At 32.0% G+C, this 25,951-nt stretch overlaps 5 protein-coding genes across 6 annotated transcripts; 3 read left to right on the top strand and 2 right to left on the bottom strand.

Annotated features, from left to right (window-relative positions):
* Positions 1-215: 215 nt before the first annotated feature.
* LOC107371539 (endosome/lysosome-associated apoptosis and autophagy regulator family member 2-like) lies at positions 216-4,903 on the top strand. The gene is made up of 6 exons (XM_015939655.3): positions 216-704; positions 822-948; positions 1,010-1,090; positions 1,179-1,271; positions 1,409-3,547; positions 3,616-4,903. Exons 1-6 carry the CDS (start codon positions 564-566, stop codon positions 4,308-4,310), a joined length of 3,276 nt encoding a protein of 1,091 aa, XP_015795141.2. The 5' UTR covers positions 216-563; the 3' UTR covers positions 4,311-4,903.
* A 459-nt stretch (positions 4,904-5,362) lies between these two features.
* RhoGAP1A (Rho GTPase activating protein at 1A) lies at positions 5,363-21,657 on the top strand. The gene is made up of 20 exons (XM_015939497.3): positions 5,363-5,932; positions 6,104-7,793; positions 7,958-8,019; positions 8,132-8,272; positions 8,355-8,699; positions 8,811-8,856; positions 8,956-9,128; positions 9,304-9,437; positions 9,692-9,759; positions 9,826-9,923; positions 10,478-10,534; positions 10,620-10,758; positions 11,298-11,362; positions 11,431-11,545; positions 11,609-11,868; positions 12,117-12,226; positions 19,563-19,702; positions 20,205-20,339; positions 20,593-20,698; positions 20,972-21,657. Exons 1-20 carry the CDS (start codon positions 5,585-5,587, stop codon positions 21,180-21,182), a joined length of 4,443 nt encoding a protein of 1,480 aa, XP_015794983.2. The 5' UTR covers positions 5,363-5,584; the 3' UTR covers positions 21,183-21,657.
* LOC107371419 (uncharacterized) lies at positions 14,699-19,569 on the bottom strand. The gene has a single exon (XM_015939498.3). It carries the CDS (start codon positions 17,735-17,737, stop codon positions 14,729-14,731), a length of 3,009 nt encoding a protein of 1,002 aa, XP_015794984.2. The 5' UTR covers positions 17,738-19,569; the 3' UTR covers positions 14,699-14,728.
* A 605-nt stretch (positions 21,658-22,262) lies between the features above and the next one.
* Positions 22,263-23,784, bottom strand: LOC107370925 (uncharacterized). 2 transcript variants are annotated; one of them, XM_015938882.2, is made up of 9 exons: positions 23,669-23,784; positions 23,469-23,543; positions 23,179-23,256; positions 23,048-23,125; positions 22,909-22,986; positions 22,749-22,820; positions 22,619-22,690; positions 22,478-22,555; positions 22,263-22,417 (listed from the first exon to the last, which is right to left on the bottom strand). In XM_015938882.2, the coding sequence occupies exons 1-9, from the start codon at positions 23,742-23,744 to the stop codon at positions 22,338-22,340; spliced, it is 687 nt and encodes a 228-aa protein (XP_015794368.2). In that variant the 5' UTR covers positions 23,745-23,784; the 3' UTR covers positions 22,263-22,337. The 2 variants fall into 2 exon arrangements, with proteins under 2 accessions (XP_015794368.2, XP_015794369.2); XM_015938883.2 differs by having other exon boundaries at positions 23,469-23,540.
* Positions 23,785-24,566: 782 nt separating this feature from the next.
* LOC107370941 (uncharacterized) lies at positions 24,567-25,946 on the top strand. The gene has a single exon (XM_015938897.3). It carries the CDS (start codon positions 24,650-24,652, stop codon positions 25,610-25,612), a length of 963 nt encoding a protein of 320 aa, XP_015794383.2. The 5' UTR covers positions 24,567-24,649; the 3' UTR covers positions 25,613-25,946.
* The last annotated feature ends 5 nt before the right edge of the window (positions 25,947-25,951 follow it).

The following is a 25,951-nucleotide window of genomic DNA, read 5'->3' as shown; positions in this document are numbered from 1 at the left end:
TAATAGCCTAACAAATTATATATTTTCGTGTTAACTAACTGCCCACTCCAAATTTGTTTTTCATCACATCCATCTTGAGTTGCAAATTCAGTTAAATCAATGTTCACCTTTTCAATTGTCTTAAATTGTCAAACAATGTCAATTTTCACCAGAAAATTTGATCATAATGATCATAAAATCGATCATCATTCAAATTGTTTTCATCTGTTCCACAGCCAATAGATAATTCAATTTTGTACATAATTCATTTCAACACACAATTTTGTATTAAAACTATCATAACATGAAACTTTTCATCGCAAACAAATCATTTTTACTTTCGAGTTTGTATTACACCAAATTACTGAATGCCCATGATCAATATGCTCAAAAAACGAGATGAAGAAGGCTTAAGACAGAAGATAGGAAATGTTAGAAAGCTCTATGTTAAAGAATGGAACATTATCAATCTGAAAATCCCTATGGTTCTAAAAGTTGATTAGTGCAATGAAATTAATTGAATTACTCGCAAAATATGCTCACTAACTGATATATTTAACTAAGTGAAAGCTTGATAACCTTTGATGCCTTCAATGTTGATTCGAGAATCGCCATCATCAATACAATCCTATTTGTTATCGCCATTCCTTGTAACCAGTGTTACCATATTTTTCATTTACCTAACCCAAAATGTTTTAAGTGATGATTTGCCTACTTGCCAACCGGTAAGACAATTTAATAATATTTTTCCTTCATTAGATTGTTACGACTGATATCATTATCTAAATGCAATTCAATTGCTTTAAAATATTTGCGTTAATTTTTTTTGTATTTTTGATTAGTCTGACTTTCAATATGCTTTCACTGAGTGTGACAAATATCAAGGCCGCTATCGAGTCTCTATACCCATTTCACCGGGTAAATGTGTTGGTGGAGCTCCAAATGCTCCTGTGCGGGTCAATTCATGCTGTAAGTTTAATCAATATACTTGTGATTACTTTAATTATACATTATTATTTTCCTTCGACAGATACCTCCTGTGAACGTGGAACCTTTTTCAACTCAACTAGCCTTACCTGTGAACCCTGCAAAGCTGGTTATTATTCATTAGGTAAACATTTATCTTTTATATTTTATCCTTTCGATTCTTCAAGGTTTTAATATTTGCCTTCGCATCATTTTGATTTCATTATTTCCAGGAGGAGGAATTAGATTCACTTCATTCAACCAGGCAATTTTAAATAACTCAGGTTTTGTCATAACAAAATCAGACGATTCAAAAAACTGTTCAGGTATGTACATAATACGCTTTTCTTCTCAATCATCTGATATTTGCCTAATTAAACAAGTTAAATATGGTATTAAATGATTGCAATATGGTTATAGCATTTTTTAAATGTCTTAAGATGTTTTGTTTTATATTCAACAGGCTGGCGTGTTAACAATGGTATTCTTGAAAATCGACCAGATGAAGCCCACTTAACTTGCACTTCAATATTATCATATTCAGTGAAGATTGTTAAACAAGGGAAAATTAAATTCAAATATCAGTTTATTGGACCAGATGATCCGAGTTTGTACATATTCTTTACCTTTCTGCATTTAAATTTGAAGGAATCTCGAGGCAGTTATAACAGATGGAATGATAAAAATAGTAAGGAACTCAGTGCAACCAGAGACAAATCAAAGTGGAAAACTATCACTTTAGATTTACTGGAACCAGGTTATTATTCATTTGTTTGGCGAACCTTATTCTATGGAAATGTTCAAAGTAGATTATCGTCATCAATGTATTTCCAAAAACGCTCCAGTCATGAAGAGAGAAGTTATGAACAATTTCAAGAGGAAACTAAAAGAAATGACCATTCTATGAAAGAATCAATTATTGATGAAAAATCAGTGCTGTCAAATGAGCTTGGAGTGGTCCGAATCCGGTCTATTGAAGTTTATGGAGTATCTTATACATCTGAATGTTCACCTTGTGAACCTGGTACTTACAATGATGAACCTAATTCTGGTCACTGTAAATTTTGCCCAAAAGATACTTACACAGAAGAGTATGGATCAAGTCAGTGTAAATCATGTGATAATCAATCATCATTTGCATTTGTTGGTTCTTCCAAATGTCTCCCAAGACCATCTTGTACAAGCAATGATTATTTTGAAACAGTTAGCTCATGTGATTTAAAAACTCGATCTCGACTTCGTCAATATCATTGGATTGAACCAAAAATATGTTCAGAAGCTTCAGTCAGACTTCCAGTTGCTCGTCAAGAGCCTTGTGATCCTCACAAAGAAGCCAATGGAGAAGCTGAATGTAGTCCTGGAATGGAACTGGTCAATGACACTTGTATTCCTTGTCAAGAAGACGAGTATAACGATGGAACTCTTTCTCGATGTAAACAATGTCCACCCACAACCTCGCCAGTTTACTCTTTTGTCCTAAACACCTGGAAACATCCTTTAGGTTTACCTGGAAATGGTCCACTCGGTCTTAGTTATAACTGTATATCTAACAATTTTAACGAACATGAATGTGCTGATAAACAACCAGCTTGGGCTTTTGTACCTGGTTCACCTTCTTACATACGATCATCAACAACTGCTACACCAAACTCTTTCTTGATTCTCACTCTGAATCTGGTTGGCTTTCGATCTTATGGAGGTGGTAAATTAAGCTTTAGATTTGAAATGTTTTGCCAACCCGATGATGATTGTGAATTTTTTTTACTTAACATCAAAAGCATTCTTGATGATCAGAGATTTATCATTCAGAAACAATGGGACTCAAGTACAATTGGAGTTCGTGAACATTCCATAACTATTACTGAAAATGTTACTTTTTCACTGAAATGGCTTTTTTCGAGACAATCAATGGCGAGTCATGTTCGGATTTATCAAATAATTTTAACCAATGCTCTATTTTCTGGCGCAATAGAGTGCAAACCCTGTCCATTGGACATAGAATCAGATTGTATCCCTTGTCCAATAGGCCATTATATTAACACATCAAGTGCTTTGTCTCAGGAAAATTGGAAAAGTATCGAAAAAAACTTGACTAATCGAGATAAGCGTGCATTATTGTCCACAACAGTGAGTCAATCAAACTCTGCCAAGAAGATGAATGGACTCAATAAAATAGATTCAAAAAAAATTAACTCAACGCTAACTAAATGTGTTCAATGTCCAGCCAACACTATTATAAACAAATCTCTCCAATTTCCGATAGGATTAGACCAATCATGCATCTCTTGTGGCCCTGGACTGGTTTCATCAGAGGATCGGTCATTTTGTTATAACGATTGTAATCTTGTATTAGGATCTGAAGTTTTCAATTTGTCAGCCATCAATTCAACTCTATCAATGAAAGGAGCAACTATATTCGCAGATGGTGGTGGTTACTATCATTTATTTAATTTAAGCCTCTGCGGAACCAAAGGAGTAACATGTATCAACAACTTTACCGATTTAGATGAATTTGATTTTAAAAATACCATAATTCGATCCCAAGTTTGCAGATCAACTATTGTTACGAGGATGAATGTATCAACTCAATCAGTACCTTTAGGTAATTTTCGTATCTTTATTTTTGAATATAATTTTAAAACCTCTTTTAAATTAATCTTTTTACAATAGGTGATGAGATTGTCGCTGTAACCCGTGATACAGTTTACGATTCCATTTCTGTTCACCCAGAGTTTAACAATACTCGAAGTGATATACACATTTACCTAGTCACTCGGATAACAACATCAACTTGTATTAAAGGACATTCAACTGTAATCACACTTCGTTGTGAGCCCAGCCTTGAAAATGAATTTGTCCTGACTTCACCTAAATCTTGTCCCGATGGAACCTGTGATGGATGTAATTTTCATTTTATGGTCAAAACTCGTACTGCAGCTGCCTGTAGAGTCTGTAAAGATGATGATTATGACACCGTAGTTACTGAATGTATCGATGGACATCAAGAGATACATTATATTAATCCTCGTGGTTGTATCATTACGCCGTCCGGGGATCAGATGGTCAAACATCGAGCTTGCTCAATGATTCCGAGACCACTCAAAATGGCCATAATTGCTATTGCTCTTATCGCCATGATTTTGATAGCTTTGGTGTTTCACTTTTGGAAGATTAACCGTAAATTGGAATATAAATATTCCAAGTTGGTGGAAAACAAAAATACAGCTGAATGTTGTGCTATGGATGATGAAGATGAGGAACCCGAGATTCGAGTTCGATCTCATAATAGAAAAGATAAACACAATTCATCTTCCGATTACGAGACGATTCAGTTAACCAAACACTCTCAAGACGATGTTTTGTAACCCAAATCACCAGAAAAACCTGCGATTGTCATTAATTTTGCTTTCTTTTCTAAACAATTATTCAGCTTTATATACTTCTTTATGAATTAATATCCTCTTAATTATAATATATATAATGAATTTGAAGATTCTCCATGATAATGACACGTATTAATGATGGTCGCACACATTATGATCCAAATTGTGATTCTATTAATTGATGATCTCATACATAATTTATATTTTTTGTCTCCTCTAAAATGATTGAACGTTTATTTACAGATACAAAAAAATTGACTGTTTTTTTATTCTCATGGTTTTCATTGCTGTTATTCAATTATATTTAATTTTGTCAATCATAATACAAACCACTTTTGTTCAAATTATTGATCATTACATTAATTTAATTTCTTATCTATCTTTAGACATATGTTTTTAATTTTGGTTGAATTATTAATACATTACCAAGCCTTCTAGATATCCTCAATTGTTCAACCTTTTAGTTTCTATTATTTCGAGAAATCGATATTTTCTCAATTGAAATGAAAACCTTAATCTACTTTAATCAATTGCTAATCAATCTTTCGATCAAATAAAATCTTATATTAGATAAAATTTTATGCTCATCAATGTTTTCAAATATTTTCAGACAGCTTTACTAATCAATAAAATTACATTCAGTACATGTATTCCCTGAATAATTGAATTGCAATTGATTTAATCTGGTATTGCCTTTTTTTAAAGCATCAACAAGAAAATAGAAGTCAATTCCTTATTAAGATTGATTGAGCAATATATTTTACGATAATTCTTGATGCTTTAATCAATATTGGTGAATGTTTTCACTATTAACTTAACATGTGGTAATTTTCATGTTGATTAAGCATTAAGGTAGTTTCATTAATTCGTACCTTTTATTGATTTTTACCTTTTCTTTTGATATTTTATTTAATCAAAAACCCAAAAAATCTATTCCAGATACCGGATTAATCGATTTTTTGAAACATCGATTTGATATCGATTATTTTATAGCAAGCTGTTTGTTTGTTAGCTGTTTTTTGAGTGAAAGATCTGTTCTTGAGCTGAAAGTAGTTGAGTAATGAGGGAACAAATGAAATTTTTTGTGATTATTGTTTGTTATGTAGTGATTTAATCAGTGAAATGGTACTACAGTATTAGTTAAACAATGTGTCTATAATCAACATACAGTCTCATACTTATATGGTTTTTATAATTTTGTGTGAAAAGGGGAAAAACAAAGTGTTACCAACAAAATAAAGGGTGTAGTCATTAAGATGCCATTGATTAGCGAAGTGATTAAAGAGTTGATCAATAACACAACCAGTGATCAACTGGATTTTACCGATGTCAGCAGATTGTATACAGATTCGGTTGTAATTGCTTCAAACATTGACAGTGGCAGATCAGTTGATCATTTGGTAAAATTGGGTATTAAAACCAAAACTTGGTGTTGGGTTTTACAAGGTATAATAAAAAGATGGACTGTAAGAGAAGAAGAAATAAAGCTACTAACACCACAAGTGGAAACAATACTTCAAGTGATTAAACGATTGACAGAAACTTTTAAGCCTAGCACCTTGGTTCTAAGTGTTAATATTTCTAAGCCGGATGCTCCGGGTCTGGTAAGTTTTTTACTCTCAATGTTAAGTCCAAGATTCTTGTTATGTTTTATGTGTTTTAATCAAAATGTAACTCTAACAAGTTAACTTTCATTTTTGCGATCTCATTTTGATGAGAGTGGTAGCAAACCCGTATGCTGATAATTCCTTTCTCTTTCTATCTTTTTGCTCCAGATTGGTACAACTACTTCTGCTAGTGTTTCCGGGTCATCAATGAATGAAGACCAAGTAATGCGGGAGGAAAGCAGTGAGATGTCCTCTAGTAACAACAACAACAACAATAATAATGATAATAACCTTAACAACAGTAACGAATCTGTTATTGGTGATGAAAACAAAGTATTAAGAAAGAAAAGGCCACCAACCCCACCAAAAAAACCCAAAATCAATCGAAGTGCTCTACCAGGTTATCCATTTCAAACTGGGTTCAATTCACATCCTACTGGCTCAACATCATCCTCATCTTCTACCTCATCATCAAGAAATCCATTATCCTTTACCAGTGGAGTCGAGCTAAGATCCGAACCTGTAAGACCAAGAGGATCATATCAGCTGCAACATCAAAGTCGTTCTACTGACTCTTATGGCTCTATCAATAAGCCTTCCATGATTGAAAGTATGAGTGAAATGAGGATATCAACAAGTGAAAAGAGTTATGATCCACCATCCGATAATATTAGTGTTCGAAGTTTTCCTTTCTCAAGTCGAGACTCTCTTAATCGTGTTGGTCGTTCAAGTCAAAACCAGAGTCCGACCTCAACTTATTCAAGAGGAAGAGATTTTTTTGGTGGTAGCAATAGTAGTAACATATCCAACAGTGCCACTGGTAATAATTTCATCAGTGCAAACAGCGGCAATAACAGTGAATATAACCAATGTATTATTTCCAAACCAGGCCAAATCGTCCATATTAGTGATAAAGCTATTAAAGACAGTAGAGAAGAAAATTTATCTTCTCTCGGAACAAGTCATGGTTCATTAGAACGTCACGACAGTGAAAGTGCATCTGATTCTGGAGCTAAAAGTGAAGTGTTTAGTGGTGTTTGCTCTCGTGAGGGCAAGAATCAAATGGTAACTAGGGATATAATCAGTGTTGAATACAATAACCACAGAACTGACAACCCTGATGATGATGGTGTTGGTGAAATTGAAGACGATGAGCCTGAAGAAGAGGAGGAGGGGGAGGACGATGATGATGATGTTGATGAAAATAACATCGAGAAAGTTACTAAAAGCCAAACAATATTATTTGCGCCTAATTTGGGATATGACGATGAATTATATGACGAGCCACCAAAATCAGATGGTAAACCAGAAGATAATTTAGACGAGGAAGATCTAGCAGATGAACCTGAAGAGGAAGAAGATTACGAGAAAGAAGAAAGAGTTATTGAAACTGAAGATGAAGAAGAGGCCATTTATGATACTGTTGCCCCTGATGAGGCATCAGTTGATGATAACTATTCCAATGATTATGATTATGAAGTTGAATCCACCACTCATTCAGATTATCACCTTGATCGAGATTCATCCATGACCAATTTAAACAACCTTAAATCTTATGGTGAAGCCCATTCATTTTCAAATTATGTGAATATTGATTACTTCTTAAGAAGAGAGGAAACCTCATCTAAAAATGACTCGGATGATAATGAAACTCAAATGTCACGTTCAATGTCCAGTGATCATGATATTGATATTGACGATTCTCTGCCAAGTGTACCTGCTGTTGGCGTAGGCATCAGTACCCTTAGCAGTATTGGTGGTAGCGTTGGCGCTTTAAATGTAGAAAGAAGTTCAACTTTAAGATCAAGTCAAACAACATATGATGAAGTTTTTGAGCCAACTGGTGATAGTGAACCAGGTAAATACGTGTATTTTACTGATCATTTTTTCTTTTCTATTCTTGATTGTCAAAACATTCTTATCTGCCTTTATGCTTTAATGAATGAATTGCAAATGGTTAATGTAAAAAAAATAATTTACATCACTTTTTTTCCTTTTTTACGGCTTCTTTTTCTTCTATAGAAAACTATTACGGTATCAGTGATACGGAGCATAACAATACTTTGGATTCTCAAGAGTCAGAGGTAATTCACTCTTTTTGGAAACACTCTGTTTTATTTCCATTTCCATGTTTGTCTTTAATCAATTTATTCAATTTTAAACAAATTTTTATCCTTTCCAAATCAATATAAATAGGCCGGCCTACATGATAGCTTGGATTATGATGAAGAAGAAGCCAAAGCCGAATCTGAACGCTCCTCCATGTATAAATGTATTTTATTTAGTATAGTTGATAGTGAAACTGTTTACGTCGATTGTCTCAATACATTATTGCAGGTAAAATTGATATAAAATTATTGATAAGCCACGAAAAAATAGCAATTTTTTATTCAAACATTTGTTTTACTTTCTCTTGCAGTATAAAAAAGCGCTCAAGTCTACAACTGAAAGTGCTCATCCTCTTGTTTCATCGACCGATTTAGAAGCAATATTTCACAAAATTAATGATTTATACACTATACATAGTAACTTTTTAGATGGTGTCAAAAAATTAGTTGCACAACTGAAACAACACCAGCAATCCTTGCAATCTCAACAATCTTCACAATCAATGAGCTCAAATTTACCAACACTTGGTGATCTTTTCAAAATATTGGCTAGTCGATTAGGAGCATACAGTGCATATCTTAAAAATTACTCAAAGGCTCTGGAAACGGTTCAAAGATGTATTGCCGCTAACAACCAATTTGCAGAGATTACTCGGGTAAAAATGACTAAAAAAATCCAATTTTTGGTTGATCAAATTTACAATTAAACTCATATGTTTCCATCTTGATTTTAACTTTTCCTTCTTTCTATTTTTTTCACTTTACAGGCTATAAAACTAAGTTCAATGAAAGGTCAATCAACAACTCTTGAAGGTAAGTTTGATGCTGTGATGCTTCCTGTTCTTGCCAGACTGACTCTTTCTCAACTTTAATTTTCTCACCTTTACATCTAACCCTTCTTTTTTTCCTTAGAGCTTCTTCACAAACCTGTGGCGCGAGTTCAAAAAAATGCTCTCATTTTGCATGATCTTTTAAAATATACACCAGAGAATAGCCAAGAATACAAATCTCTCAAGACAGCTTTGAAAATGACTCAATGTTTCCTCAACGAGCTTAATATTGCGGCAACGGAGCAAATGTTTCCGGTAAATTATTAACATATATTTTCATCTGCATCATTAGTTATTATCTATGTTCAAATTCACCTTTTTTACCCACATTCTGTACATTATCCACTTTCAATTTGATTATTATCAGATATTTTTATCAATTTATATCCTTTTCATCTCTATTTTCATTTTGTTTCAATTTTCAATTCAGGTTCAAGACAAAGCACAACGTCGTTTGGTTAAGGAAAGTTTTATTATTGAAGCGCCGGAAGGCAGAAGAAAACTTCGTCATTTATTCCTATTCAATGATACAATTGTATGCGCCAAATACAAACCATCTACAAGGTAAAAACAAAAGATTGATAATAATTCAGTTGACTTTACAATTGATTTAAATATCATCAAATGTATCATTTTAGATTGGGTTTCAAAGATGAAATCGCATGAAAATGCCTTAAGAAGGAGTAAATACATTTAGTGATAAATTAACATAATAAATTGACGTCTATTAGCGTAGACTAATTGCTGCTAATTAGAGTATTTTTAACCTTTTTCAATTCAAGATAACATTAACATTTAATTTATTTACACTATTTCAGACAAAAATTTACGTTTGATGTCAAATGGTATGCACTTCTTTGTGATATTACACTTCCAGATACTGAAGGTTTGTTTATTTTTTAAATAATTTTCAAAGAATGCAAATTAATTTTATGTTCCATTAATTCCATAGATATAACCACAATTGGAATCAAGGAAAAAGAACTGAGCTCCGAGATAAGAAATTTACGGTCCAAAGTGAGCAGTATTCGTGATGCTATCATAAAAGAGGTACATAATCACAAAGATAGATTGAATTACATTTGTAAATTATGTCTCTATGGCGAAGAAATGAATCGTGAACTGGTTACTTTCTCTGTCCATTTACTTCAAATTGTGTCTTCATCTTTTGAGAAGCTTTCAATCACCTTGGGATTAAACAATAATGAGCTTTCATTTATCCAGCCATTCTATTCCCATTTGTTATCCTTTCTGCTTGATCCGTTATCTATTTGGTTGACTGATTTTTGACCATTATTCATCATACAATGATTATCTTCATTTTCACTTGCATTCTCACACTCTCATCTTCAATGCTGCAATTTGCTTGAAATTACATTTCATATTTCTTATTTTGATCTGAATATTCTCGTGAAATTCAACGCCTTCTTTTAGATTTTAGATAAGTTTTGGATTATGAAAGTCAAACCATCTTCCAACCTGAATTTTCACGAGAAAATGATGAATCAAAATAAAATGCCTTTCATTCACACCAAAAATTTAACATTGATGGTCAAGAACGATAATTGATATTAACAATTTTTTTCTTTCATTTTTATTTACAGAAAAGTAAAAACAACAGTAAATTATTAGAAAAATTGAAGAAGAAACAAGCTGATCATGTAAGTTTTGCCTTTTCTCAATAATCATTGGATTCTTTGTTCAATTGTTTCTTACCCTTTTCTATTCTGTTTTTATCTGTATCAGGAAGGACAATTGGTGTTGATTTTACCTCAGCTTCCATTTGTAATAACTCATAAAAGTGGAAAAAATTATACTTTCTACTTATCGTCTGAATTTGAGCGAACTCAATGGATAGAATCGATACGAGTTTTACAACAATCAGGTTTGTATTTTGGTTCGGTCAACCGAAGGTTTCAACAAGAAAGAAAAGTCAATAAGAGTTTGCATTTAAGGTGAAGCAAAAAGTTAATCAAAAGATTGATTGTGATTTAACTGAATAGTATGGCAGAGTTAAGCTTGTTTTCGTGATCCGTAAAGCCTATTTTTTCCCTGATGAAAGAAAATAAACTGAATAAAAGGTTGAAAAACTGAACTGAAGGCGATGATGATCACACTTGTTAGTTAGCTAACTTTAGATGTTTCAAACTGATTTCTTGTCCAAACAAGTGTTTATCTAATCAACATTTTATGCAATTAGTTTCTTATATTGTATAATTAATTTATTCGCGCAATTTACGGTTTAATGAGTGTGAAATAGTTCAATCTAATGTAATATAAACGATCTTTTGTTGTTTTAGACTTGAACTTTCTTTGTTTTCATTATCTTTTTACAAACTCTTCCTTTCATCTTTAATTTCCGAACATTTTTATCCACAATTTCATTCATTGTATTAATAATTCATCTTTTTCGTTTACTTCCAGCCGGATCATCTCATGATACAGTCAATTTTAGCGAGCTTCAAGCTTGGATCGAAACATGCCGTAAAGTATGTTTTTGTGGTTTTATTAATTGCTAAAATCTTATTAATGTTGGTCAATTTTTTCGTTTATCTAGGGCTTAAATCCAAGTTTAGGATCTTTCCTCATGAGGTCTAGTAAAGATGAAGATTTACTTCATGGTGATCTTTATCTTACCATTGGAATTTTATACGGGATTCCTCAGGCAACAGGTAAGAGTCTTCTTTGATTTCAATTTTTGTGCAAATTTACTAATTGTATTTTTTCCCTCACAGAATTGTTTATCGTTGTTGAGCTTGATAATTACGGCCATTTTTTTCAAAAAGCCAATACCAAAGTCATTCGAGGTTCCCATGAGTTACATTTCAACCAGGACTTTACTCTTGATCTTGATGGTTCATCAACACTTCGCTGTATACTCTATGAAGAAGTACCAAGTCAAACAAAACCCTTGTTAAGAGGCAAAGTTACCCTTGAATTGGGTAGATCATGGTTGAAAGATAAATACACAACCAAGGAGTTAATATTTTCAGACGTATGCATCATCCCCTGGTTCCTAAAATTTGTTCATTTTTCATCTCTGCTTTTGTTACTGTGATTGAAGTAGATTACAATCATCCAGTTTGGATGAAAGCGTGCGAATCCAGTGAGAGTAAATCTAGAAGTCAATTTATTTGAAAAATTTCTCCCATTTGGCATCTTAATCATCTCAATCCTTAACAAGCATGATTACATCTTTTAATACACATTACCTAAAATCTTTTCTTTTTTTCCCTTTTTCAGTGTAAATTATCCATAAACCTGAAATTCATATCCTCAGAAGTAAGCACAATGAGATTCCCTGCCGGTAAAGTTTACGGAGCATTTGGTGTACCAATAAGCCAAGTTACAAAGTAAGTAATTTTATCAAATCATTAAATGGATAAATCGTTAATTGAGGTAGCTCTGAGTACTTTTTTCAACCATCTCTCAATCATTTTACACATTTACCTGAATGGGAAATGTATTTTTTTATTGACAACCAAGTGAAACTTGAGTCTTCCAATTGAACCATGAATGAGAAGATTATCAGAAGATAATTTCATCTGATAGATTTGGTGGCAAACAAGATATCTTAAAATTCATTGATCCATTCAAAATAATGAACAACTCATGTGTCATACTTGTATTTGTGCAAGAACTAATCTCATTTTCTTAATAGCATTATTAATTTATTGGCACGAATCTTAGTAAACAATTTGCTAAATAACGTGACATTTTTAGCTTATTTACCGACTTGCAATACTCCGGATTGATTATTGATAATTTATTTCTCTGATTTCAATTTATTATTGAGTGTTGATATTAGATTAACTTGATTCCAATAAACTTAAAATTGAGATAGATTATTATTCTAGTTTTATTTAGAGTCATTTGTTTACTGAAAGAGTTTTCAATATTTTGAGTTTGAATAATTCCGTTCTTTTTGTTTTTGGTTGCAATCCTGTCAAACACATTCATTCGATTAAAAATCGAATTGACTATCGAAGCTTTCAATTTATAATCGACACTTCAGTTAGTTTTTTGCCATTTAATAAGAAAATTTTTTGTTATGAAACCAGTTTTAAATATGAATTAGAGGTCACAAACAGTGCGATTTCCTAGTTTGACGCTCTATGAAGAACTATTCATTTATTCATTCATTTTAGTCACAATCTTAAATCAGTTGCAAATATGTTGCACAAAATAACCGGCATTTCGCTCACAACCAAACCATTCGACATGGACAATCACTTCAATAAAGAGGGACAATCATTTTGAAAATTTGAAATCGATGAACTCCATGTTTCTGTTGAAAATTAAAGTTGAAAAATGACAATAGATTCAATATTTTCTGAACAATTTACTTACGATCCAGGTTCTTTCATAAAAACTGTGTATTTGCAAATAATACTGCCTTGATTAAAGTACAGTAAAGGCTGAGATAATGAGACTCAATTTATAAACTCAATTTCATCGCGATTTCTTTAACTATTAATCAACTCAATCAAATTTTCTTTCGTAAAATATCAATCAATAGACTCTAGAAATCAGATTAGCAATTCAGGTTGATTTTGATCTATTAAGGAAAATTGAAAATGATGAAAATGTCCGTTGAATAGTGTGAATAAGTTACTCCAAGAGAGTCCCCATTATCTCAACCTTTACTGTAATGCCTTCGATATATTGATATCTCTCAAATCATCAGCTGATGAAGTTAATCATTAACCATTTATGGAGACCTCTAATTTTCATAGCAATTAGCTCATCCTTTTTATGGTATATTTTTCTGGTATTTGATTGTTCTCACCCATACTTTATATGTTATTGAATGTAACATTCTTATATTGTTGCTAATCGGTTGACTTGGTAATTATCAAGTTACCTAGATGAGTCATTTTTATTTATATCTGATTGTGTTTATCTGTTGAGGCCGTTGATCTAAATGGTTCTCATGCAAATATGGATACAATTTTGATTTTCACAATTTTTGTCAAAATTATTCTCAAAATGATTGTAATCTTGTGATTTGATTTTCATTACAATAAGGGTGTGAATAGTACAATTTAATCAAATGAAGCTCTTTCCATCCGATGCCTTTTTAGCCTAAATTTCAAGGCTATCAATTCGCAATTCAACTGATTGAATGATAATGAAATTTACCAATGAGAATAATTAATAATTTTTATAATAAATTGCCTTCCTTTTTGGCTTTAATTTGACAATATCAAAATAATCAAATGTTGCTTCATTATTCACAAAATTATTGGAATCTATGTTAGGAAAATCATGATTTCCCTTTGATAATGTAAATTGTGTTGAACATTTATGTCACTCGTCAGTTGCTAGTTGCAAATGATAATAACTTGTATAATTTATTATCTTGTTTTCATAAATAATCATTGAAGATAAAATGTCTATTGACAGTTAATTGTCTGTAATGTATCGTCAATGCATTTTTACAATTTATACTCATTTTCCTCTTGTAACTCAACTCTAACGAATCTGTCCTCTCAACCATTTCATTTCAATTTCATCTCAATTTGCATCAATAATTTACATTCTGAAAATTCCAGATGATACAATTTTGAAAATTGTTGCATCCAGCCATTGGTTAGACTTTTGATCAAACTCACAAACCGAAAATACCGTTTCAATTGATTAATGATTAAACTTGAAAATGAAAATCCAATGTTCCAATAATAAATCCAAATACCAATCAAGCTCATATAACCACAATTTCACAATGAAATTATGAATTATTGCTGTCAGTCATCACTGTAATCAACATTAAAGTAAAGGCCGAAATTGAGTTTACCATGAAAACAAATGATACAAGGCAACAATGATTAGAAAATTAATTTTATTATTTTTATCTAAAGATCTTCGAAATGTGCAATTCGTTGACGGAAATTTAATTGTTGCATTCGATGATAGGCTTGAATTTTGCTTTCGGCTCTTTTCTGTGCAATTTCACGTAAAGACAAAGTTTTCAGCTTTTCCAACAATTGACTTTCACTTTCGTCTTTTTGGCCATCTTGTGTCACATCTTGACCACCTGTAATACCATTATTGTTGTGCATGACATTGTTATTGTTATTATGAATATTATCACTAGATGTTGACCAGACTGATGATTTTTCATACAAATCCTTTTTAACCACCAATTGAACTTGATTTTCATCATCTTCAGGCAGTGCAGGAACATCGTCTTCACTTGCAAGTGTTGCTGATCGGGTTATTTTAGCCTCAGTGTGGTTAAATTGTTCCCTTGAGCTTGATTGTCCCATAACAATATCACTTTTAATCGAAAGGTTGGACATTGATCCAATTGTGGAATATATTTTATCCTTTTTACCACCAAATAGCGATCGTTTGAAAATTTTTTTGGTAAAACTTGATTTCTTTGATTTTCTCAATGGAAGTGTTGATACTTGATGAGTCTCAATGTGATCATAAATTGCTTCACTTGTTTCCTCATCAATTGTATTGTATTGAATTGTATTGTATTGGCTTATCGTTGAATTGCGTATACTGTGGTCACCAATTTGTTGATCATCTAACTCTTTAATTTGATTATCATTTTTCAATACAATTGATTGTTCTTCGTCTCCGTGTTCATCTTTATCATCAGCTAGTCTTGAAGAGCTTTTAGATTTATCATTTAATGTTGACTCTGATGTTGAGCTTGTCATTGACGAGGTTAACTGATTTGACATTGTTGTTGTCGCTGATGATGAAAATGATGGTTTTTTGGGTAAATTTGGTTTCGTCTTGTGGCTTGTTGACAAATTGGTTATTGAATTTTCAAGGGAACGAGCAATTGTGATTGAGTCTCGGGTTACATCGGTATTTGATAGGTAAATGACGTTGGATTGATTTGACTTTGGCACTATTCCGGCTTTTTCATACCATTCATGTTGACCTTCTGGAAGTACCAAAAGATGTAATCGGTTACCTGATGCTTTAATACGACCCGTTACTTGAGCATGATTTTCAATGTTGATGTTTACACCATTGACTTCAATCACTCGATCCCATTGAAGTAAACCTGCAGCTTCGGCTGGACTTCCTGGATCAATATCGGCAATCAATTTGACTCGTCCTTTCTCATAAGTGTTCAAAGTAAATCCAAATACACCATCAGAATCTTTGCTTATTGAACATAACCTAGGTCTTGGTGCATCATCAGGAACCCTAACAATAGTCTTTCCTCGATTGAACCGATCTGCTTCACTTAATGATCCAAAAGACCAGTCACTTAGTGTTGATCGAGATTCTCGTTGATTTATTTTGGATGATCGAGTGGTTGTTACTGTGCCTGTTGTCGACGTTGACTGTCTCACATCTTCTTTATCGTCTTCTTTATCATCTTCATTGTCTTCACGGTTAACCTTTTCTTCGGGTTCAATTTTTGATAATCTATCAGGTTGATCCTTTATTTCAACATCTCCATCACTCGAGTTTCCAGCTGATTGTTGAGATAAACCTCTTCGATATAATTGACTTCTCCTATTGTCTTCTATCGATACTGAACGGTCCAATGTATATCCTGGTTCTCTTAATCCTCGATGGTCACAATAACGCACTAATGATCCTCCTGCACCATGATGAATCCTTATATTGCGCGATTGAAACCATTTATAAGATTTTTCATCAACAACCAGTAAAGTTACTTCACAATCTGCCGATTTTCGGATCATATTAACCACCGTATCATGATCAGTATATTCAACATTAACATTGTTTACTTCAATTAATCTATCATTTTGACAAATGCCACTTATACCAGCAGGACCAGTGGGTTCAATTGATCTTAAAAAGTGACCCCCACCAGACGGTAAAGAGTCCATTTTAAAGCCATAATCTGCCGTTTCCGAATCTTTCCTCATTTTACATTGACGTGCAAAAAATTCACCATCCAATAAGGTTAAGCTAGTTGAATGGCGATTATCTTGAAAAGCACTATTTGTATCACTATTGTTATTGTTTGTGATAACACTATTATTGTCTTGTTGAGAGTTGTTATCGATCAAGTGTATGTCAGCCAAAACCTTTTCCTGGTTACTTGAAATTGGTCGACTATTGTTACCTCTTTTAACGTCAATATAAATAGCATGATCATCATCGTCCACATCAGGAGAAAGTATTGAAACTTCATCTTGCACTTGATCAATAATGTCATGATCTTCAATATCATCCTCGTCCTGATCAATTTGACTTGCCATCAACATCTCTAATGATTTATCTCGCCAATCGGCAATCTCCTTTTGACGCTGTTCATCCAATGAACCAGCAAACTGTCCATCACCATGAGCTGATTGTCTCATTGGGATTCCTTCAGCTCGACCATTTGGCGATTGACCTGAAGGCGACCAATCAACCACATTATCAGACATTCCTGAAGGTATTGGCAGTGAATACCGATGATAGACACTAGGCTCGGAATCAGATTGTTCACCTCTTTTACCAATCACTAATCGGTCAAGTGCACCATTCAGAAATGAACGCAGTTTACCTTGATAGGGCGGGGTAATGTAATGAACTAGATCAGGATGGGAGCTTGTAATTGTAACTTGATTCCGTTTCCTCCATTTATCAGTTTCATTTGGAGCCAACAGTAATTTTACTGTACCATTTTCCGATTCCTTGATTAATTTGATCACTTCACCATGGTTAAGCTTTTCAACGTTTACACCATTAACTTCAATTAGCCAGTCACCAGCTTCCAAGTGGGTTGCCTCAGCAGGTCCACCTTCATGTACCATTGAAATATAATGTCCTTCACCAGACTTTTTGGTCATCAAGTCAAATCCATAGCCTTCATATTGAGGTGTCCACTTTGATAGGATACATAATTTTACAGGTCTATGAGATAAATCCATTTGTGAGATCCAAGTATTGACCAAAAAAAAAACAACAATTTACACTTAAATTGTCTTCCCTTTAAATGTGACTTTGTTTTTGTTTAACACTGATTACTGACAATTATCAATGTTTTTACCACTTGAAAAATATTTACTCTCTCGGTTGAACTTTTCAAGCTTCTAACTTGAGCACATAAGTTAATTGAATGTTTTAATCACTTTCAATCAATGTAGGTTGATTGTTTAGACGATTGATCGATTGGTGAAATGACTGATGATTTATTATTATTAACAAAAAAGATGTAAAGGATAAAATTGAGGGAGTGTTTAAGATATTTGGAATCAAGTGAAGTCTATGGAGAGACGATGAAGATGTTGGCTTTATGGTTGAGTATGAAGTTGTTTGTTGAAACCTGATATTTGCTGTTTTGTGATGATTTTACACTGATCAATCCATGATTTTTTGAGCAAAATTTTGATTGATAATTTAAATGAGCACTTGATTTCAACTCACACTAATCCTTTCAATGATTGGATTCATTAATTAATGTTTAATTATCATGATTTAGAAACATTGATAGTTATACTTTTATTTTGTGATAACTTTCCTGTTAGCCCATTAGAAACTCACTATATCTCACTCTTGATTTACCTTTTCATCATTTTCATTACAATTGAGCTCACTTCTTATCTTCCTTCTCTCTCACTTTTCTCCATGTTATTTACTCACTCTAATATCTTTACTCTCACTAATGTAATTTATCGGGATGCTCTTTGTCACCATAAATGAGACAATTATCATTAGCCAAGTGTGTGATTTTAGGTCTAATGGAAATGGATTGATGAAATTAGTAGAAATGATTTAGTTACGGTTTTGCGCCGTTTTCATTCTTTCTGCTAACAATTTGTTGATTCAAATCTTAGGCCTTATCCATGTTGCTTTACAATGTATTTTGCTCACTCAACAATTGAAGTCAGATGAGAAGACTGAGAAAAAAAGAAAGAGAAGACAATGAAAGTAAAGCAAAGAAAGAGATGATAATCTTGATGTTTTATCATAATTAAAGCCAAGGTTTCTCGTTTTATCATCTTCACAACTTCATCATTTATCTTGACATTAATATATCTTGTAGTTTGCTGACTTTATTTCGTGTTTTATAAATCATCTGATTTTCCAACATTCAATGGTCAAAGAGACAATTGAAAATTACAATTTGATTGCGCTTTCTCTGTGAATCATTTCAGTTTAATCATGCACATTTATCATGAAAATCAATGACAAATCATACCAAAATTGAACCTTAAAAGGTTATCCACAATTCAAGACTCAAATTGATGTGTAAATCTGAATCAAAGTTAAAGGTTTACTCATTCAAACCCATTTATCTAGCTAATTGTTTCAATTGAGATAAAACTGTGTGATTGTGTTAACCGTTGCAAGTTTAAACATTGAATGTTCAGTTTTGATTTATTCATGAATGCTGCATGAAATTTGAAATTTTTATTATTCATTGATTGCAGTTTATATTCAATTGATTGAATGTAAAACTATCAATCATATCAAAGACCACCTAAATTAACATGAAACTGTTACTCTGTTAAATTGTATTTAAAAGACAGGTTTATTAATATATCAAGTCTTAGTGAATTATCCTTTGATTATATCAAATACTAAACAAACGCCTCTCTCTAAATATCAATGTATCACTCAATTGAGTCTGATGATAAACTAATCGCTCTGAAATTCCCATTGCTAATCATTGTTAAGATTTGTCTTTGTCTTTAAAATGTCTAATAATTGAAACTTGTAAAATCTAATGTTCAATATTTTTAATTTCAACAGAAAAGAGAAAAGCTCAATTCCATATTTGATCGTTGGATGTGTCAAAGAAGTCGAAAGACGTGGTGTTAAAGAGGTTGGAATATATCGAGTTTCCGGATTATCTTCAGATATTCAGCGATTAAAACGGGCTTTTGAATCTAGTAAGTTATTCTTGATCAACAACAAAATAATTCATCAAGTCAATTTATGTAAATGATTTCATCGTCTTGCACAAGTTTGTCTATTCAATGAGCAAAAAGGCGAGGAATTCCCATTTGATTAAATCATTTCTTTTGATTGAAAGTTACATGAAAATCTAAGTAAAGCTTACGTATGTTACTTGAATGAAGATGATTAGTAAACAATAATCAAAACAGCCACAATGAAGTTGATTGTTGCTTTTTAAACTTCATCCTAAAAACTCAATTACCATTGACAACAACTTGAATATCCTTGTAAGACGAAAAAAGAAGTTTCTTTTATAAGATTACCGTATTTACTCACCAGATTCAAGGTACTTTTTGGGCTAAATGAAATTTTTTAGTAGCTTTTGAGATTCCAGCAAATTTCAACTGACATGCTTTGACACTTTGCTCATTAAAACAATGAATCAACTCTCATCTTTTCATTAAAATTTTACTAATAATTTTCTTCCATTCACAGATCCCTATGAAGCTGAACATCTCCTCAAGGAAATCGATATCAATGCCATTACGGGTCTCTTAAAAATGTATCTTCGTGAACTTCCCGAAGCTCTATTTACCAATAGTTTGTACAAAAAATTCTTTGACGCTTTCAGTAAGTTGAAATGGACAAAGAGACTCAAAACAGACAATAATAATCTTCGTAAATATGAGATATCATGACATCAGGATCATTAAAAGATGCAGTAAATCAGTCAAACCATAAATCTCGGCTAAATTATCTCATGTTACTATTTTTACCATGCGATTGCTCCTAATTACCTGGTTAAAAATTTACGCTGTTTTGACCTCAGACTTTTATTGTTGAATATCAGTACTAATTGATTTTTGTATCTTTTTTTTCAAAGGTCTAACCAGTAATGAAGAAAGGAGGAAGCGTTTAACGGATCTTTACACTCAATTACCTCCGGTCAATCAAAACACAATTAATTTTCTAATCGATCATTTTGTAAAGTACGTTGCCTGGACAATTAACAATTACTTGGATACCAGTTAATTTTATTGGATGAATTTGAATCAATATTGTTTCCGTTGATTGCTATTAACATTTGTTGCTCAAATTATTCCAACAGTTTACTGTTGGTTAACGATCAGCAAGTTTATTAACATTTTACGGACTTATCGTTCATTTATAAATTAACTGTTTACCCTTAAATCAACAATCTCACCTTAAAAATTTATCACTTCAGCAAATTAATATTTTTTCATTTCTTTCACCCATTGTAGTGTCAACAAGTATGAAAATTTAAACAAGATGTCTTTACATAATCTGGCAACAGTTTTTGGACCAACTTTAATCAGACCTGGGTCATCAACAGCGGCAATCAATAATGCTGATACATTCACTGCTGGTACAATCGATGTTATGGCTCAAGCAGGAATTTTGTATTTCTTTTTGAAGAAGCGAGTTACTGAATATGACACAGGAACTCTTTAGGACTAAATTAATTGATCAAAATTTACCATATTTATATATTGAATTTTGATAAGAGAGACAAACAAATTTCCTATTTCTTAAATGACGACAAATATCTAATTTTTCAACAAAATATATCTTCACCTTTGCCATTCTCCATGTAAACATATGTTCTATTCATATTTTTACATGATTAATCCTGAAATCTAACGTTCCTTTTTCTGTTATTTACCCACTTTCTGTTTGATTCTTGACCATCTTTGTAATCCTTTCCTCTTCAAGCCTTTTTGTCATCTTCATCTTATTTTATACTATGCTTTGGATGACAAAAAAATCAAAGCATGACAATCGTTCCACAAGAATTATAGCGAAAATTTATATTGAAATTTTTTCATCCTATTCTCGTATATTTAAAAAAATAAAACCAAAAACATAAATCAATGACAAATACACAAAAATATTAGACAATAAAATCTTATTTTATAAATAAACTAAATCATTTAATTTATAAATGAATCAATAAAATGAAATGATGAACAAATTATGGTCTTTAATAAAACCTATCGATCAAAATTTAAATATAAACTGTGACAATAGTTAATGAATGTTGAAAACCTAACAGTGAGAAATTTGAATCGAATTGAGTTGATTAGTTAAGGAAAACCGATGAATCAAACAAATCGTGCATAATTTTAATGACAACTTTATAATCACTTGATTGATTAAGTTTGCTTTTCTTGCTTTTTAATAATAATTGCCAAACGAATAACAATCGATAGGTCGATAAAATTGACTCCTGCAATGACAATGTTGATTGATAGGGTGAATAGTGAGGTTATAAAACTAGATTCAATAGCAATTAAATTGGCAAATGTCAAGCGAACATTAGTTTTTGTCATTCGAAGTAGAAACATGTAAATGTGGTGGAAATTAATAGATAATACAGTCGAACCTGAACTTGTCCCTCGACTTGAGGTCATCTTCTGAAAATTAAAATAGCTATCAAAATTTAATTTAACATTTGTTTCGATAAAAGTCAGTGGTAAAAAAGCGACAAGGGACAGGGACATAAGAACCGAATCTATTTGTGTAAATCAAAAGTTGCTCTGATTGACAGTTTTTATTAGCAGTCAATTATTAATACAAAAATTACCGATTCGTCAAAATTAGTTATCATTATAAGTCGGCTGAATTAGACAGAATACTTCTCAGTATATCGGCAACATTATCATGCAAAGTCTTGTCCGAACTGAAACCTGTGAAGAAGGAAAATAACTCTAGTTCAGTATCTCAATTAAAATTTTATCTTAACTTACCAGGCAGTTTAATCTCATCAAACAGTGTATCAATCAGGTAATTAACAGTTTTCTCAGCTGGGGCTGATGGGTCTATGACTGAAATTAAGAAGCACAATTAAGTTGAAATGGATCATTTTTTGAATAAAGAAAGTTTCTTACTTTGAACTTTTGCAATTGCAGATTCAATCCATGAAGTTATGTCATTATGGACACTTTGATTAATATCAATTTCTATGGAGTAAATAAGGGAATAATTAATCTGTCTAATTGTATTTCACTCAAGTCTTACCTGGAATAAGAGTCAAAGCATTTAGAATCCGGTCAACAATCGACTGCTTAAGTTCAGGTTTGTGTCTCAAAGCTAATCATTTCAGATTAAATTATGTCTTTCATTATAAACATCGCTTCTATTGGATGGTATGATCATGATATATTTACAAGAGACTTACCAGAAAATGGATATAATTTGAAAATGCCATCCACCAAGATAATAACATTATCTTTTACTGATTTTGTTACATTGAGTCCTGAAATTGGGAAGTAAAAGATTGATAAATGATTGATTACTTTAACAATGGCTGGATATACCTTCGATGGGAATCAGTTTAAAGTAAGCTTCAGCAACATTAACCAGGTTGTCTTCAATATCTTTATCAGGATTCCAACCTAGATTTACAGAATGATTAACATGATTGATCAAGATTCTGTCCCTATCTTACCAAGTATATAACCAGCTTCCAGTGATTTATCAGCCAAATTAATTGTGTTTATCTCAATTGAAGCTTTGCTGTCCCAATCTGTGATTGAAATGGTTAAATATAAGTCAAAGGCTCTGAAAATCAGCATTTATTTTGATGCTAACACTCTAAGTTGACTATTGGTATCCATAAAGATCAACTATTATTTGTTAAATCAATCAATAATGAGTTGATTCAGATTGAGCTCAATGGTTTGCAAAAGAAACCAGATCTTATTTCTTACATTCAACTAATTTAACGATTATACTTACCAGGAATTAAGAGTTCACCTCGTGCAACCATTTTAGAGATGATCTCGATGATGGCCTCAGTGATTGGTGATACTGCTAGTCAATTAAAACAAAATGAAATCATTTCTTTTGTTAGATTTTTGAGCAGAATAGTTCAATTTTAGACTCGATAATCAACTGTCGATATTGAAAGTGAAAAATCATGTGAAAACGTCGCTTACCGTGATCATCGAGCTGACCCAAAGCATGAGTATTGACAATACAGTAACTCAACAATAATATAAAAAACAGCTTCATTGTTGCTTTGAATTGCGATTATACGAGCTTGGAACAGAAAGAATAGAAATGAAAACAAAATTCCAATTTAATCATATTTATACCATTGATTATATTATCAGGAATGAGATAGTATTCTTGTTTTGTTTTCAGTGAATAATATTTTCCAGAATTGAAGGGCAAAGTCACATGAATCTTTATCCATTGTACATGAAGTTCAGCGATTCAATTTTACCTGAAGAAAAGTAGAAAGCAAAAAAGATGAGAATTATTGTTTCCCGTAAAATTACTCGAGTCACATCCAAGAAAATGAATAAACAAGGATTAATAAGTTTTTACGTAGCATTTTGATAGGTAAACAATTGAAGCTTTTCATTAAACTCAAGTTATTTTGATGGTTGGTTACGATGATCCAAAAATAGCAATCATCAGACTTCGCATCAACTCATTAAACGATATTCCGTACTATAAATACATCTGTAAATTATGTATAATACCTCTTAATTGTTTCTATTAACTAAAACAAATCTTTGAACAATGTCATTGCCATCTTTTACATAGAAAGGTTACCATTCACAGCAATGAAAACCTTTCCTTACCTGGCTAGACTAATCTTGATAGTGTGAAATGAAAACCCAAACAATAGAAACTCGGACAGTTTAACAATCAAATATTATTGAAAATATAAATGAAAATTTGAAGCTTTTTTGATGATAGTCTTGTTTTAATTTTGCAATACAAATCACTGTCTAATCAGGCTACATAATGTGTATCTACATTTTGAATGTAAGACTATTTTTTGTCGTTTGAATGAATTAAGCCAAAAACATTCATTTCAAGTAATCACATAATAGCCAAAAACCGGTTTTCATTTTCTCAGTTGATCATCTGTTTCCTATTTTGACTGTTTATTTTCAGAAAATTAAATGTTAATCTATTGTAAACGTTTATCTAAAAGGTTATTATTGCTTGTATTTAGTGTTTTGATTGTTTTCTTGATAATCTTGAAACTGAAATCAAATTATTTTGATCATGTTTACCATTTCTCTGACATAAGTTTAGATGACATTGATTTTGACAGTTACTCTAGAAGTCATCCATTTCTCAATATCACTGGATTTAATCAACTAATTGTTCCAAATATTGTTCATCTTGTGCAATTAGATACTCCTTACATTTCATTCATTACTTATTTGTGCATCAAAGCAGCTATTAAAAATCAAAAGCCAGATATTTTAATCATCCACACCAATCAAAACCATTTGCTTGGTAAATATTGGAATTACCTTAAAAATGAATCAATCAAAGTGCGAAAGGTTGATAAACCTTTAACAATATTTGGTAAATCAGTTGCTCATGTTTATCATTCAAGTGACATTTTACGATTAACTATTCTCATTGAATATGGTGGAATATACATTGACAATGATTTATTAATTTTGAAAAATTTGGATCCATTTCGTCGGTTTGAGTGTTCAATTGGTTGGCCGGTCAATGAATACATTGGAAATCAGTTGATTATTGCTCATAAAGATTCTCGATTCATCAAGAAATGGTTTGATTCATATCACAATTACAATGGATCAAGTTGGTATTTTAATGGCGGTCAATTACCTACGGAATTGATTCTCTATTCACATCCAGATTATGTTCACCGAGAAACTGAATCTTTTGGCGTTGCTGCTGAAGTAAATTATTTGTATAAAAGTTCAACAACTGATTGGAGCTCAAAATTTAACACAATTCATTTGCTTGATCGACATCGATCTTATTTGGTTCCAGATGAAAGAATCAAATATTTCAATGAGATTAACATAAAATCATATAATAGAACATTTGGAGCTATGGCGAGACAAATTTTATTTGATTCACCTGATTTAGTATTTTAAACAATAAATATTATTAAATGTTATTCACTTTAAAATTATAACATTCGGAGCAATCGAATAAGACAAGTCGATGTATCGAAAATATTTAGTTTTAACTCCATCTGTTGGAAGTGTGAAAAGATAGTGATTTTAAATTCGTTTGTTTCATTTGATCATTCAAGTTCAATTGATTTATCTTCAGTGGAAAGTTTCCTTTTAATCTTATTAATATTCCCATATTTGAAACAAAATTTGCTGTAACGCTGGTTTATCATTGTATATGATCAATTGTCAGAAGACCAAATGCGGCTCCTGTAGTTTCCCATTAAATAATCGAAACTTATTATGCAAACTATTTTG

The sequence above is a fragment of the Tetranychus urticae genome, chromosome 3 (assembly GCF_039701765.1).
Source record: "Tetranychus urticae isolate SD_2017Ah chromosome 3, NJAU_TeUrti_SD_1.0, whole genome shotgun sequence".
In the NCBI taxonomy this organism is placed as follows: Eukaryota; Metazoa; Arthropoda; class Arachnida; order Trombidiformes; family Tetranychidae; genus Tetranychus; species Tetranychus urticae.
Note: the sequence above shows the minus strand (reverse complement) of the source record. Positions and strands in the feature narration are given on the sequence as shown.

Excerpts from the sequence above, each read along its gene's own strand:
- LOC107370925 (XM_015938882.2), bottom strand. The coding sequence starts at position 23,744 with ATGAAGCTGTTTTTTATATTATTGTTGAGTTACTGTATTGTCAATACT. Across the intron at positions 23,126-23,178 it reads GGAAGCTGGTTATATACTTG|GTTGGAATCCTGATAAAGAT; the intron begins GTAAGATAGGGA and ends CTGTAAATCTAG. Across the intron at positions 22,821-22,908 it reads CAAATTATATCCATTTTCTG|CTTTGAGACACAAACCTGAA; the intron begins GTAAGTCTCTTG and ends TGAAATGATTAG.
- LOC107371419 (XM_015939498.3), bottom strand. The coding sequence starts at position 17,737 with ATGGATTTATCTCATAGACCTGTAAAATTATGTATCCTATCAAAGTGG.
- LOC107370941 (XM_015938897.3), top strand. The coding sequence starts at position 24,650 with ATGTTAATCTATTGTAAACGTTTATCTAAAAGGTTATTATTGCTTGTA.
- RhoGAP1A (XM_015939497.3), top strand. The coding sequence starts at position 5,585 with ATGCCATTGATTAGCGAAGTGATTAAAGAGTTGATCAATAACACAACC. Across the intron at positions 8,020-8,131 it reads TGGATTCTCAAGAGTCAGAG|GCCGGCCTACATGATAGCTT; the intron begins GTAATTCACTCT and ends CAATATAAATAG. Across the intron at positions 20,699-20,971 it reads CTAATCGATCATTTTGTAAA|TGTCAACAAGTATGAAAATT; the intron begins GTACGTTGCCTG and ends CACCCATTGTAG.
- LOC107371539 (XM_015939655.3), top strand. The coding sequence starts at position 564 with ATGCCTTCAATGTTGATTCGAGAATCGCCATCATCAATACAATCCTAT. Across the intron at positions 949-1,009 it reads TGTGCGGGTCAATTCATGCT|ATACCTCCTGTGAACGTGGA; the intron begins GTAAGTTTAATC and ends TTCCTTCGACAG. Across the intron at positions 1,272-1,408 it reads CGATTCAAAAAACTGTTCAG|GCTGGCGTGTTAACAATGGT; the intron begins GTATGTACATAA and ends TATATTCAACAG.